The sequence below is a fragment of the Andrographis paniculata genome, unplaced genomic scaffold (genome assembly GCF_009805555.1).
Source record: "Andrographis paniculata isolate CXL003 unplaced genomic scaffold, ASM980555v1 Contig50END, whole genome shotgun sequence".
Classification (NCBI taxonomy): domain Eukaryota; kingdom Viridiplantae; phylum Streptophyta; class Magnoliopsida; order Lamiales; family Acanthaceae; genus Andrographis; species Andrographis paniculata.
In genome coordinates, this window is record NW_026137585.1 from 1,692,703 (window position 1) to 1,707,136 (window position 14,434).

A 14,434-nucleotide genomic window follows, 5' to 3' on the forward strand; every position below is an offset into this window, starting at 1 on the left:
TACTGACGTTTGATTATTATTTAATAAAAGTCAATGGATTTGTTTGTTTTGAATTTGTGTAATAATGATTAAGGTGTCTTTCTTTTGATTTATTTATTTATTTTTTATTTGAATTAAATATTAAAATAATATATAATGAAATATTTTGTTAATTTTTTTTTTTTAAAACAAAAAATCAAATAGTGAAAAACTAGGTTTGGGGTAAAAGATATTTGAACGTTAAATTTTATATTCTTTCCGTCCTAATTTAAAGTAATTTTTTTTACTATTTTTGTTCGTCTTACTCCAAAGTATTCATTTTTTGTTTTTAGTAAAAAGTAATGTACAATACCAAAATACTTAACTTTTATCTAAATTACAAACTTATCGTTACACTTGCGATTACTTTTTAATACTCATAGTACACTTTTTACCATTTTTTTCTGTCTACTCAGAAAAGTATCTCTTTCAATTTTAGTAAAAATAATCACACATCAGTGCCAATATACCTTTAATTTTTAGAAAAAAATTACAAATATATAATTACATATGCAATTATTTTTTACATGCAAAACTTATTATTTTTTACATGAATATGGATAAAATTCTGATTCTTTTATCACATGGTATTTCAAAATAAAAAAATATAAATAAAAATAGAAAATTAAATAAATAAAACATCGTCTGTAAAACAAACATTCGAATCAGCACGCGCTCAAATCAGAATCAAGAAGCTTTCTCGACTAAGCAAGTGTGATGAAATGCCGCTGAGAAGAGAGAGAGGGAGAGACTTCTTCGTCGTTGCCCGTTGGCGTGTGCTGCTGTAAGTGACATCCATTTTCGATTTCTTAATCCTTCAAGGCCCCCACTGCATCCCGACGCAAATTCTTCCCTGCTACAGTCTCCTAATTCCTATTCACGCGTTTTCACTTTCGGATGCCCAATCGATCTTCTTCATTTACTATATAATTAATTTCATTAATTAATCGAGGTGTCAATTTTGAAACTTCTCTGAAATCCGAACGACTTATCATCTTCCTGAAGGAATTTGAATATCCTCTGTGTCTGTGGGCAAATTGCTTTTTGAATCTTTATTGATTTGTTCGGCAGGTAAAGTATTTCTGCTTTTTCAACTCTACTTCTCTTTTCGGAATTTGCAGTGCAATATTTTATATCTCGGGAGTGTTTTTTACATTTATGAAATCAAACTGGTCTGTTTGTGGACAGATTCGGTTGGCGTTCATCGATTGCTGTATGATTGATGGTGAGATCGAAGAGGATGGCCAAAGACCTGAAGCAATCATTGCATAATTTGTTCAATAAAAAGTGAGAAAGCGGTTTATCTTTCGTGAATAGCATCTCTCTATATGTGTGTGTGTTTTGGTTTCCTTCTAAGTTTGAAATTTTGGATTTTATACCATAGATTGGTGTGTCCTGATTTTGTTTTTCGGTTTAAGTTGTTTCGAATTTCGATTTTTGTTTGAGCAAATCGTGCTTTTGTATCATATTGTTCTAATGGTATGTTTATGAACTGCTGAAGAATGAACTGATCACTTGTTGTGAGGTAGAATTTATGATCACTTTGTTCGATTTTTTCCAGTGAAGAGGTTGCAGTTAGTAGTAACGTTGAGGTGGGAATATTGAAGGATTTTTACATTCCTGATTACATACTTGTTCCCGAATCAGAAAACAAATTAGAATTCGGCGTTCCTTCCTGTCCGGTGATTCTATTCATCAATTCGAGGAGTGGGGGGCAGCTGGGGGGAGAACTTTTGCTAACATGCCGTAGTATGCTCAACAAAAACCAGGTTTGTTTCCGGTGTCGTGGCGCAATATCTCTTTGGAAGCATTTTATTTAAGTTTCATTCGGGATTCTATGTTTTCAGGTGTTCGATCTTGGTGAAATGACTCCGGACAAGGTGCTTCGACAGGTTTATTTCAATTTGGAGAAACACAAGCAGAATGGAGACCACTTGGCTGTTGAAATACAGAAAAGGCTACGGATTGTAGTAAGTCGAACAATCGTTTCATGGTGCAATGTTTAAGAGACACATACTTGTAGTTGTGCTAAACTATTACAATAAGATTTTCTACCATAGTACCGAAATTCACTTAGTTTAAGTGGTTTGAAATCAATCACTGATAATGTTATACTATGATCTTCAAAAGGAAATCTTGTTACATGGAACGATCATAACAAAAACATGTGTTTTGGCGCGAGTAGAATTGAATGGAGGCCTTTTTATCGAACTATTTAATCAACAGAGGTTTGATTCTGCAATGGTGTAGTAATTGATCTTTCTGCTATTCATTTTGTAGGTTGCCGGTGGGGATGGAACAGCCGGATGGCTTCTTGGTGTCGTCTCTGATCTGAAACTAGCGCAGCCACCGCCAATAGCTACTATGCCTCTAGGAACTGGGAATAATCTCCCATTTTCATTCGGATGGGTAAAAAAATTTATTTAATTTGATGTTTTTGAAAAAGTTACCGTAGATGAATAGTACCAAAAGTTTGAAAAATGTGTGTGTAGACAGTGAGATTCTCGGGGAAGTATGGGATAGATAAGCCTGAGTTGCGACTTGCGATAGCCTTAGAGACTACATGACTATACCAAAACAAAATCACTATGTTTTCCGAAATTCTAAACATCATCAAATAATTATTGAAAGCCTTGTGATATATATTGATTATCACCCATATTTCTTGCATTCTGCATCAGGGGAAGAAAAATCCCGGCACGGACCATCAAGCTGTTAAGGCATTCTTGGAACGAGTACATGATGCGAAAGAGATGAAAATCGACAGGTAGATGCATTATTAAGCCTTTTCATACATGTATTATTCACGACGTCTATATGCCATAGGATCTGCAGAATATTATATATCATTCGACTTACTGTGTCTTTCTATAAACGATACTAAGCTTTTCTTCATTTCAGCTGGCATATCCTCATGCGGATGAGGGCTCCCCAAGAAGGAATATGCGACCCTATCGCACCTCTTGATCTACCGCATTCGTTGCACACTTTTCACCGTGTCTCCCAAACGGATGAACTGAATGAGGTACTCAAAGTAATATTTGAACAATAAAATCATATAAAAAGGGCTCACTTGTTCGAACCACTCTGGCAATGTATTTAAATCTTCACTTAAACATGCTGTGATCAAATGCAAAATATGCTGATTCGAATTGTTCTTCTATCAGGAGGGTTACCACACATTTCGTGGAGGCTTTTGGAATTATTTTAGCATGGGTAAGTTTCTTGCTTCTCGATCAATATGATCAATCTATTACTCGCCTAGCTCTTTCACTATTAAATGATTATCTCACCTAAAAACTTAAACTTAAACGAATAAGCCTAATTTATTTATATATTATGCAGTCAACCAACATCGACAATTTTTTGATCTTTGTAGGTATGGATGCCCAAGTTTCATATGCTTTTCACACAGAGAGAAAGCTGCATCCGGAAAAATTCAAGAATCAATTGGTTAATCAGGTAATTGTCCTCGTTTTTTCGCTTCATTCGAGCACCAAATTATCGACTCCATGTTTATTGCTAGTTGACGATTGCGTGTTGATGAATGTATTCTCATATTCTCCGCTCACTGTGAGTTATTTTCGTAGGCTACTTATGCAAAGCTTAGCTGTAAGCAGGGATGGTTTTGCACGCCGCTCACGCATCAATCTTCAAGGTGCACAGCTCTTCTCGTAAAATTATGAGAAATGAAATGCATTCGTTCGAAAACATTCAATGTAAAGTAGTTATGTCTTAGAGAATAACAGTTTTGCTCAATGATTCGCAGAAATATAGCTCAACTAGCAAAGGTTAAGATCATGAAAAAGCCCGGTCAATGGATAGATCTGCACATACCTCAGAGGTTTACTTTCTCGGGTTTTATCTCGATTCTGTCGCAAGTTTGTGATCTTTGTTAACATTTGCTTACGATCCGTGTGCGCCTGCAGCATCCGGTCCATTGTTTGCCTCAACTTGCCTAGCTTCTCGGGAGGTCTCAATCCGTGGGGAAAACCGGGGAAGCAGAAGCTTCATTCGGCAAGTATTGCTTATTATTTCTAACATGTTGATCGCAGTTTGTCGATGAGCTGTTTATGAGTTCGTTTTTCTTACAGAGGGACCTAACTCCCCCGTACGTCGATGATGGCTATCTCGAGGTTGTTGGATTCAGAGACGCATGGCACGGTCTCGTCTTGTTCGCTCCAAATGGCCACGGGACTCGCCTTGCTCAAGTATGTGAAAGCTTTCGACTCTTTTCCCCTTAAAAATGACATTTTCGAATCAATTTTTCGACAAAAAACATATTTTTATTGTAAATTGTACGACGATTTGGTCCTTGCCGTAGGCAAACAGGATTCGTTTCGAGTTCCACAAGGGCGCAGCCGATCACACATACATGAGGATCGATGGCGAGCCATGGAAGCAGCCCCTTCCCATGGATGACGACACTGTGGTGATCGAAATTTCACATTTCGGACAAGTTGACATCCTCGCTGCGGAAAATCAGTGCCGGTCGAGAAGCATCAACGCGCCGCATCCACCTGCGGAGAATGAAGGATACAGCAGCAACGACGATGCCGAGTTCGAAGAAGAAGATGAGTCATCGGAGGAGCGGAGGAAATTTGGCGCGGCCGACACTTTTCGACTACCCGACGACATTGACATTTCGCGGCTCAGTTGATCTGATCCGTTCAATGTTCATTCTTGTACAAAGAAGAGTCGGAAGAGAAGTTATATACCTAGTTTGTAGATTATTAAGTTGAACTTAAAATTCACTAAATAGCGACTGTGAATCGACATATTATTCAACAAAATGTTATATAATGTGAATGAAGAAAACTAAGAAATGGTCACAAACTATTATTATTACAGCATCAATCGACGATTGATTCAGACAATATCTCATCGGGAAGTCGAAAATTTTGAGACCCAAATATTTGGCGGGAAGAGTTCTCCACAAACACAGCCATTCCACACTTGGCCGGATTAAACCCCTCCCAAAGCCCAAACTCCACCGTGCCGGAGATCCCCTTCTTCCCCGCCGGCGCCGGCGACAGCTTCTCCAGCCGGCGGACAACATAGTCGTTCGCCAGAACCTTACCCTTATTAGCGCCGCCGCCGCAGTCCGTCACGAGACCGCACTCGTACAGCGCCACCAGAATCACGTACCCGGGATCGGGCCTGGCAGATCCTTTTAGGGCCACCCGCAGAGATTTCGGGCCGGGCCTGCGGAACGCCGCCTGGAGCGACGGCGCAGGGTGCCGCGGCGCGGCGGCGATGGCGGAGAGGACGGCGTCGGGGTCGTCGGCGACGCAGTGGGCGCGGCCCTGGACGACGATCTGCGGGGTGAACATGGTGTCGAGGTTTAGGGCCTCCACGTAGGCCTTCTGGCGGACGGTCCATTGGGCGGCGGCGAAGGGGTCTTTCCAGCCGGCGTAGTCCCAGTAGTCGACGTGGAACGAGAGAAGGATGAGCGGCGCCGCCGCAAGCTGGGCGGCGAAGTCGCCGCGGCCCAGCCGGGAAAAGAGGACCTCGGCCTCCGGCGAGGTGGCGCAGCCCTGCGACGAGAATAATTCGACCACCACCGGCCCTAATTTGCGGCGGTGCTCCGGCGCCGGCGCCGTTGCGTCTGCCGCCGTGGGCTTTTTGTCCACGTCGGAGGGGCGCCGGCCGAAGCATGATTTTAAGACACGGGGCGCCATTTCCGACCGATCGAGGCCGTACGTTGTTTCTGTAAATATATGTATGTATTGATTGGATTTGATGAATTATTTCTGATCGAATTTGGATATGGAGAGAGAGAGAGAGAGAGAGAGAGAGAGAGGAGGGGAAGAGAGAGAGAGGGGAATGAGGTGTGGCGTGGAGACAACGAAGGACGACAAACAGCTTACAGCTTGCGGGGGAGTCAAAGGTGGATGGAATTCGGTGCCTTAATGAACAAACAAATATTATAAATAAATAAATAAATGACAGATGGCCTTTCCAAATAGATACTTGAGTATCTCACGCCTCTATTCTAATTAATGTACATGTAGAAACAAAATAAAAATGGTTAATATTTGATTTTATGATATGTAAAAGAAAAAAATATATTTTTTGAAAAATAAATAATATTGAAAGTAAAAATGCCTTTGAATGGGTAAATGTTTTTTTATATTTCTAAAATTTCAAAAATCGGAAAACCAACCTTGGTCTTAACTTTAATTTCTACGCACATATTTTAAAAAAGGTAAACAAATTAGACATTTCAATTATACGAGACAATATAGCAAACCTCAACCTCACAAGATGCCTTGGAATGGAAGCATCACATTAATTGTGGCCTACAAAACAAAATCACCAACGGTGGTTAGCTTTCTTTGAGTACATAATAAGGATCATATATATATATATATATATATATAGAAAGTGAAATATGGTTTGTTATAGCGTAGAATTTAATAAATATTGTAATTTAACAATACTAATATATATATATATATATTTATGCTGTTGAGTCTTAATTGCATATTGATGTAAATAAATATAAATTTATAAATATTTGTAAAATGCAGTGATATTATGAGGATACGACAAGCCTTATCTTTCCATAATCCAAATATTTATTATATTATTTTTCTATTGACAATCTTACTTTGTTGGAGCATCTTTAGACAGTGGCATTGCTTCAAGAGAACAAACTATAGCACTATCGACATCGACAGTAGATTGTTCTGCTGGAAGATGACTCTGCTCGATTTTCATCGGAATGACTACAACTACCACTCGATCAAAAAGAACATAGGACTCATTGTTCAAGGTTGCCGCCGGCTACTAATTTCATCCTACAAGAATTACTTATACTATATATATATATATATATATATATGTCTATTCTACCTCATCCCAAATTACAACATCAAATCTAATATCTAATCCCTCAAAAAAAACTCTCGTAGCTTTCGATCAAAATTCTCAAGAAACAAAACAAAAGAAAGAAACGAATTAAATAACCATCACTTCTTGGTGACGCCGAGTCGCATGAGGGCGACGTACGCGACGAGCCTGTATCCAACAAGCATCATCCCCAACGCCACGACACACACAGCCTGATCATCGAGCCCGACAGCTTTGATCGCCGGAAAATCACGCACAAGGCAGGTCCTATCAGGGCCACAAGGGTAGGTGTCTCCAGGGCTATACTGCGACGAAAGCAACAATTTAAAGGTATACTGACTAATCGACAAGAACTTGATCCAACTAATGAATTTCGGGACATGCTGGACATAATATCCACTGGCCAAGAGGAAAGTCAGCATGATAACCGATCCAAGAATCGTGGCAGATTTCTGGTTCATGACTACAGCCCCGATGGCGAGGCCGAGCCCCTGAGAGCACAGCACGCTGTAGAGGAGGATGAAGAGGCCCGAGAGGAATGCGCCGGCGTGGGGCTTGAGGCCGGCCATCCAGTAGGTTATGGTGAAGAAAATGGTGGGCAGGACTAACTCCATGGGGAGGTCACCTAAGGTGAGGGCCATGAAGTAGGATGAGAGTCGATACATACCCGACGAGCGTTCTTTCGCGAGCATCATACGTTCTTGAGGGAATGTGAAGATTGCTTGGAACAATGGATAGAATCCCCAAAATCCTGAGTAGAAGAAGAACAGCCCAACCTGCAGTTGTTACAATCTTGTTAGAAAATGTTTTAGGGCTTTGGTTACGGTGCTGATTTGGGGTTAATAAGTGGTATGATGATTAGCTTTGATTTGTATAGTGTGATGGTTATGTATTGTTGTTGTTGAAATAGTAGTATGATTAGTAAATAAAGTATAAATTAATATTATAAAATAATTAATTAGTCTGATTAAAGTTAAAAAATTATAGATAAAAAAATTTAAGTTAACGTTACCTATATCATGTCAATATTAATCATTACTGATGAAATTATGGTTCTTAAAGTATTTAATAGAAAAAAAGAATGAGACATGAAATATGAGATAGATTAAAACAAAAATATAGGATATAACATGTGGTAAGATCAATTGTGATCTATGTGCTATGTGAACTTTTGTCATTTTTTTTTTGTCTACTTTGTAGATAATGTGTTGTCTATTTATATGTAGAGTGAGATCAATAATAAGCATATGTTGTGACTGTTGATGCTTATCGTATATATGCGATGTGTTGTCGGTACCGTAGTGAAATATATAAAGAAAGATCAATAATAACATATATTGCGATAGTTAATGTTGTTATCGTATATGCAATGTGTTGTCAGTAGAGGTAAAATGATCAAGAAAGGGCTTACCTGGTCTTGTAAATGGCTGGCATCAGATTGCCACCATAAGAGCCCGGAGACAATGGCGACGACGAGAACTTGAGCAATTTTAAGGGAGGAAAATGATTCGTGCTTCCTTTCTTTGATTCCTCTCCTAAACAATACAGAAAATTGTTCGATCCAAGTGATAGGCCATTCCTTAAAGAGTTTGGGATTATGACGATCGGCACAACCTGGTTTAGCCTGGCTGTCATAGCCTTCGACCTCCGATTCCACACTTCGCAACAGATGTGTCCGGTAAGCCGTCACCAATGTCTGCTTAACATCGGCCGGATCTAATTCCGGAGACTCGCCATCGCCGGAAACTCCTGCCAAAGTAGAACCAACCATTAAAATCGATCAAAATTAGGGTTCAGGATTTAAAGTTTTCAATTACTACCGTTTGCAAGATCTAACAGAAAGTCCGCCGGATTCATAGCCACCGACGGCGAGAATCCGATTCCGGCGAAGTAGTCCATCGCGCCGGAGCCCTTTCCAAAGTACAAAGGATTCCCTTCCGACAAGAGCAGGACCTTATGGAACATATAGAACAGCCGACTCGACGGCTGGTGGATCGTCATCACAACAGTTCTGCTGTCTTTACAGAGCTCAGACATGGTGGAGACGATCCTCTGCGCCGTGGTCGAGTCGAGGCCCGATGTCGGCTCGTCGAGGAACAAGAGGCTCGGATTGATCAGCATTTCTTGCGCGATGCTGACGCGCTTCCGCTCGCCACCGGAGACACCTCTCAGCAGGCCGCCGCCGATGACGCTGTGGCGGCACCGCGCCAGGCCGAGCTGCGCGAGCACCGCCTCGGCGTGCTGCGCCTTCTCCGGCGTCGGCATAGTCCTCGGAAGGCGCAACACGGCCGTGTAGACGAGCGTTTCGGTTACTGTTAAATGTGGGTATAAAATGTCGTCTTGCGTGACGAACCCCGTGTTGCGCTTCATCCCGTTCGAATACGGCCTGCCGTTGTAGGTGACCGTACCGGAGAGGGTTCCGGCGGCGGCGGCGCCGAGACGGCCGCCGAGGGCGGTGAGCAGCGTCGTCTTGCCGCTGCCGGATGGGCCGAGCATTGCGAGCATTTCTCCCGGCAGGACGATTCCCGTCACGCCCTTGAGGATTAATTTCTCTTCGGATTTCGATGAATTTATAAAGAAGAATCGTTCTTGGATGATTTTAGCTTTGTAGATCACTTTCTCGAACTGCATATACATATATCCCAATATGATCATTAATCATAGGTTTTCTTGGAAATGAAACCCTAGATTGGTTAGAAATTTTCAAAAATCGAATTTATCAAATCACCTTGAGTGTGACGAGGAGATTATTTTTTCTGATCAAGATTGGAGTTTTACTGTTCCGGCGATCAACGGCCTGGATTTGATCTTCCACATCCCCCATCGATCTCTTTCCCTAAACAACACCAACCACTGAATGCTGCAACTGAGATCAAAATCAAACCAATCACAGTCATCAATCAATTGATCTATACAGAAACACGATCACAGAACACAAATTTTATATGAATCTATTGATTGAAGATTAGGTTTTGGCAATCCATGAATAATTTACAGGAGCTAATTCAGATCAGATCAGGGCTTCGAGTCAGCCTAACACATGATGTTTTGATTTTCGATACAATTTCGTTTGATATGTGGGATCTGTTTTCATTATTATTTCTGAGTATATTTTATGCTTTTCTTTTTTCATCATCCTTAGTTACTGTCTTTAGCATTTGATTTTGATCAAATATTCCTATCGTTATAACTGTGTGAATGTGATCAAGTCAAGTTGTGTGTGTGTGTGTGTGTTTATTTATTTATTAATTAATTCATGTGGGATAAATAAATATTTTAAAATTACATTGATGTTTGGCTGATGGTATTTTTGGGACAAATTTGGGAACTCATTGAGGATACAATTCTACACAATACATGTTATATAAGTTGTTAGAGTGTACTACTCTAATATTTTAGATGTGTCATGTATGCTGAAATTAATTATACTATATGATATATGCTGTATTTCTAATTTTCTATTATATATATATATATATACATACGATCAAGTAACAAGAACTAGCCATGGAAGATATATCCTTACAATTAAGAACAATTAAGAACAATAAAGTGCTGAAATTAAAGCTCTTTCCTGTAAGATAGTTGGAAAAGTAACACAAGTTGAAATCTACTATTCGAAAAAGTTATTTTACATCAAGCTTTATTTATCATGATTATAATTAACTGAAATGGCTCGATCGAACATGGAAATTAAGTAAGATAGTGTCCCTCCATTTTACTTTGACGAAGGCAAAGGGTTTCTCAATTTGGGAATCACGAAAAGAGGTTTTTTCCTTCCTGCTGCAACCCCGAAGCGTTCTGCCATGTCCACATCTTCAGGTTTCATTCCCTCAGGCAAAACCCAATCAAAGTGGTAGAGTAACACTGCCAACGGGACTTCGACATTTGTGAGGCCGAATGTCATTCCAGCACAGCTCCTTCTCCCAGAACCAAAAGGGAGGAATTCGAAACTCTTCCCGGTGTAATCGACTGAAATATTGTTGTCGAGAAATCTCTCCGGTATAAAGCTGTCGGCATCTTTCCAGATTTTGGGATCTCTTCCAATGGCCCATGCATTCACCACAACATTACATTTTCCAGGTATTGTGTATCCATTGATCTTACAGGACTCTTTGTTTTCTCTCGGGAGCAGTAGAGGCCCCGGTGGGTGCATTCGGAAAATCTCTTTGACAACTAACTTTAGGTACTTTAGCTCATCGAAGTCAGACTCATCAACAAAACCCTTGTCGCGGAAAACCCATCTCAGCTCATCTTGTGCCTTCTTAAGGACTCTTGGATGTCTCATTAGTTCTGCCATAGCCCAATCTGTAGCCGTCGATGATGTTTCGATTCCAGCCATGAACATATCCTATGTGCACAAAAACTTTCATATTGAGTGAAACTTTCAGACTGTTTGAAGGACTATATAATATGTAATTAATCATGCATTTCTCTGATAGCTTAACTTTCATTACAAGAAAAGATCAATTTTGTAACAATGTTTTTTCGTTCGTAAATTCAATTTTTTCGTTACTAATGCTATTAGTGACATAATTGGGGATAAGTTAGCTACGTGAACTTTAAGAATAAAATTCCGTTACAAATATACTATTCTTTTGTAGTGTTTCTAGGTGAGATTATTATTTAACATAATCAATTTTAATATGACAAACCTGTAGCACAGCTTTTATGTTTTTATCACTAAATTGGTGCTCATGGCCGGTATCCTTATGGAATTTGAGGAGAATATCGACTAAGTTTTCCTCCTGTTCGCCTTGAGGTTTGGCTACTTTTCGGCTGTTGATAATCTTTTGGAGTATGGTATCGGATAGTTTGTGCACGTTCTTCACGCGGCCTCTAAATCCGCCAATTGCTTGCAACAAACTGATGGAGGGAAAAAGATCGCCGACATAGTATCCTCCGAGTAACTCCAATACTTCCTTAGCCGCGAATGCCATGGCTTCGTGTTCATCAATTGTATTGCCAAGGGCTGCCCTCAAAACCATGTCACAAGTCGCCAAGGAAACTTTTTCAGTCAAGTTTATCGACGAGCCTTCTTTCGAAGCTATCCATTTGCACATATCGAACAACACTTGTTCCCTTAAGGGACGAAAAGATTGGACGCGCTTCGCGCTCAGCAGCTCTATTGTGCATACTTTTCGCAACTGTCTCCAGTATTCGCCGTAGGGAGAGAATGCTACGTCAGAATTCTCATAAGTTATAATCTTTGTCGCAAATAGGGATGGCCTATTAGCGAAGTTGATGTCGTGCGTCTTCATGACCGCTTTTGCTGTCTCCGGCGACGATATAACAACTGTGCTGATTTCACCTAGCTGCAAGTGCATCAGCGGCCCATATTTTTTCGCCAAGTCGGCTAAAATATGATGGGGTGGTCGGGAACTGATGAGGAGGTGCAAGTTCCCGATGACCGGCAGCTTTCTCGGCCCCGGCGGAAGATTTATCGATGAATTTCGGGCACCTTTGGAACGAGTGATTACATTCCATAACAATGCAAGAAATATGAGAGATGAAAAAAGGATGATCGATGATGTTAATTCACTATCCATAGTTTTGAATGTTGAATAGTGAGTTGAATGAAATTTGTTCCAAGTTTTTGTGATATAAATAGATGAATTAAATGTAGTTGGAGTAAGCAATTCAGTCACGGTATATGATGAGCAATTCAGTCACGGTATTTGATGAGAAAATTTCGTTACTAAAGTCCCTAATATTCAAACGTTGCATTATACTTCTTTTAATGTAATTTGACACTGTTTTAATTATTATTAGTCTAAAAATTATTTCTTTTATCATTTTGATCCAGTAATTCGAGGATCAATTGTGCAAAAAAAATTACTTACCGAATGACCGTCTCACGTAAAAGCTTAAATTTTTAGGATACGCATCATTAATTTTTATTTACATATAAGAGTCAATCATCATGCCATTCACACGCAAAGGGATATATGCGAGATTTACATATGGATATATGCCTGACCGGGATAGTCTAACTCGAACTCAAAATAAAAAAAAAAATTGTATTATCTGATTATCAAAATAAAAATCTATGCATATCATACCTATAAACAAGATCAAATTTAAATTTAAATTGAATATCTCCGTGCAACCTTTAGACTAAAACATCACATCCAATATACTACATTGTTCATTTAGAATATTATATTAATTTTTTTTAGTATATAAAATATCACATTAATATATTTTTACAACTTATCAAATATTTATTTTATTTTTTTTTTACAAATATTCTATAACTATCATTTCTTCTTCTTCTTCTTTTTTTTTTTTTTTTTTTTTTCAAATTGATTTTTCAAATATGTACTACATTTGGTTTAAATTAACATCATTCGCAATAAGCACATCATTTTTTAATAAAAATAAAACATTTTTTTTTATAAAATATTAAAAAAAGAATTTTTTAAGAACATTTTCACAGTACTAATGTATTTTTAATATTTATATTTTTAAGTATTTTTATTGTGTGAAGCAGGAAAATTGCAAAATTATTATAAGAAATGATATTTTATGTTTTTTAAGACTTGTTTAGTTTTTTGACTTTTTCCTTGATAATATTATTTTTATTAAAATTTAATTTTATATTAACAAACTCTTCTCTTCAAAATATCACTTCAAACATTCTAAATTTTTATTTTTATATTACTCTATATTAAAAATCAATTTTACAATTAAAATATTTGTATATTTATAGTACATCAAACAATTATATAAATTAAACAATCACACCCACTTGAGCACACTCAAAACATGTCCCTTAAGTTTACTCAGTGCGCACTCTCGGGTAGCGACTGTTGATTCCACGTCATTAAAAAAAATAAAATGTCCCCTTAGTGCTGATAATATTCTATCTGGCAGTCTTTTTATCATTGTACAATTTATTAATAAGTATTTCATCTGTCATTCAATTGTGTATTTATTTGATTGAATACGAAATTTTTAAAAAATTGATAAAATAGAAACTTCTAATTTTTAGGATAAAGAAAAAAAAAGTAGAAAAAATGATATTTATACTAAAAAGAAAACACGAAAATAAATTTATATGATAAAAAAAAAGTAAAATAAATTTGAATGTAGAGAAAAAGTTTTTATTTATAGAGCATATTTATAATTTACAATTAATTATATAATTTAATATATAAAATATATGCAATTTTTATTTTTTATTAAATTAATAATGATTAATTATACATATTATTACATAAATCTTCTTCTTACTTTTTTTTTTTTTCTATAAAATGACATAGATATTTAAATATATTTATTATATATAAATTATAAGAACATAATTCAAGCAATATATAAACTGTCCGATATGTTCCAGGATAGTCGGGTAGAAATTTGATAGCTGAAAACATGAATAGCTGATCAAATCCCGCTCCTAAGTGTAAGTTGAATTAATCCAATTTGCTGAAAACTTTCAGTATAAATAGTTGAAGAAAAGTTAACATCGAATAGATTGGGTAAATATGTAAATAAAAGATAGACATGAACGCACAGATTTGTTCGTGACCATCGCGAAAAATCCATTTTTTAAAGGAAA

The 14,434-nt window shown here is 37.9% G+C and overlaps 4 protein-coding genes across 5 annotated transcripts; 1 reads left to right on the forward strand and 3 right to left on the reverse strand.

Moving 5' to 3' along the window:
• The first annotated feature begins 679 nt into the window (after positions 1-679).
• LOC127253418 (diacylglycerol kinase 1-like) lies at positions 680-4,875 on the forward strand. 2 transcript variants are annotated; one of them, XM_051278006.1, is made up of 14 exons: positions 680-802; positions 1,207-1,305; positions 1,580-1,787; positions 1,866-1,988; positions 2,299-2,427; positions 2,700-2,785; positions 2,920-3,043; positions 3,186-3,234; positions 3,398-3,480; positions 3,609-3,676; positions 3,788-3,862; positions 3,948-4,035; positions 4,113-4,229; positions 4,343-4,875. In XM_051278006.1, the coding sequence occupies exons 2-14, from the start codon at positions 1,241-1,243 to the stop codon at positions 4,676-4,678; spliced, it is 1,551 nt and encodes a 516-aa protein (XP_051133963.1). In that variant the 5' UTR covers positions 680-802; positions 1,207-1,240; the 3' UTR covers positions 4,679-4,875. The 2 variants fall into 2 exon arrangements, with proteins under 2 accessions (XP_051133963.1, XP_051133962.1); XM_051278005.1 differs by lacking the exon at positions 680-802 and adding an exon at positions 824-1,089.
• Positions 4,872-5,927, reverse strand: LOC127253420 (uncharacterized). Its single transcript, XM_051278007.1, has one exon. The coding sequence runs from the start codon at positions 5,697-5,699 to the stop codon at positions 4,872-4,874; it is 828 nt and encodes a 275-aa protein (XP_051133964.1). The 5' UTR covers positions 5,700-5,927.
• Positions 5,928-6,992: 1,065 nt separating this feature from the next.
• Positions 6,993-9,504, reverse strand: LOC127253376 (ABC transporter G family member 9-like). The gene is made up of 3 exons (XM_051277940.1): positions 8,694-9,504; positions 8,285-8,622; positions 6,993-7,649 (listed from the first exon to the last, which is right to left on the reverse strand). Exons 1-3 carry the CDS (start codon positions 9,502-9,504, stop codon positions 6,993-6,995), a joined length of 1,806 nt encoding a protein of 601 aa, XP_051133897.1.
• A 1,062-nt stretch (positions 9,505-10,566) lies between these two features.
• LOC127253219 (salviol synthase-like) lies at positions 10,567-12,422 on the reverse strand. Its single transcript, XM_051277666.1, has 2 exons — positions 11,529-12,422; positions 10,567-11,224 (listed from the first exon to the last, which is right to left on the reverse strand). Exons 1-2 carry the CDS (start codon positions 12,420-12,422, stop codon positions 10,592-10,594), a joined length of 1,527 nt encoding a protein of 508 aa, XP_051133623.1. The 3' UTR covers positions 10,567-10,591.
• Between the last annotated feature and the right edge of the window lie 2,012 nt (positions 12,423-14,434).

Bases quoted from the DNA above. Each gene is read 5' to 3' on its own strand.
- LOC127253418 (XM_051278006.1), top strand. From the start codon at position 1,241: ATGGTGAGATCGAAGAGGATGGCCAAAGACCTGAAGCAATCATTGCAT. The intron at 2,428-2,699 runs GTAAAAAAATTT...ATTCTGCATCAG, and splicing joins TCCCATTTTCATTCGGATGG to GGGAAGAAAAATCCCGGCAC. The intron at 2,786-2,919 runs GTAGATGCATTA...TCTTCATTTCAG, and splicing joins AAAGAGATGAAAATCGACAG to CTGGCATATCCTCATGCGGA.
- LOC127253376 (XM_051277940.1), bottom strand. From the start codon at position 9,504: ATGCAGTTCGAGAAAGTGATCTACAAAGCTAAAATCATCCAAGAACGA. The intron at 8,623-8,693 runs GTAGTAATTGAA...CTACTTTGGCAG, and splicing joins TCTGTTAGATCTTGCAAACG to GAGTTTCCGGCGATGGCGAG. The intron at 7,650-8,284 runs GTAAGCCCTTTC...TAACAACTGCAG, and splicing joins CCAGCCATTTACAAGACCAG to GTTGGGCTGTTCTTCTTCTA.
- LOC127253420 (XM_051278007.1), bottom strand. From the start codon at position 5,699: ATGGCGCCCCGTGTCTTAAAATCATGCTTCGGCCGGCGCCCCTCCGAC.
- LOC127253219 (XM_051277666.1), bottom strand. From the start codon at position 12,422: ATGGATAGTGAATTAACATCATCGATCATCCTTTTTTCATCTCTCATA. The intron at 11,225-11,528 runs GTTTGTCATATT...TTGTGCACATAG, and splicing joins ACATAAAAGCTGTGCTACAG to GATATGTTCATGGCTGGAAT.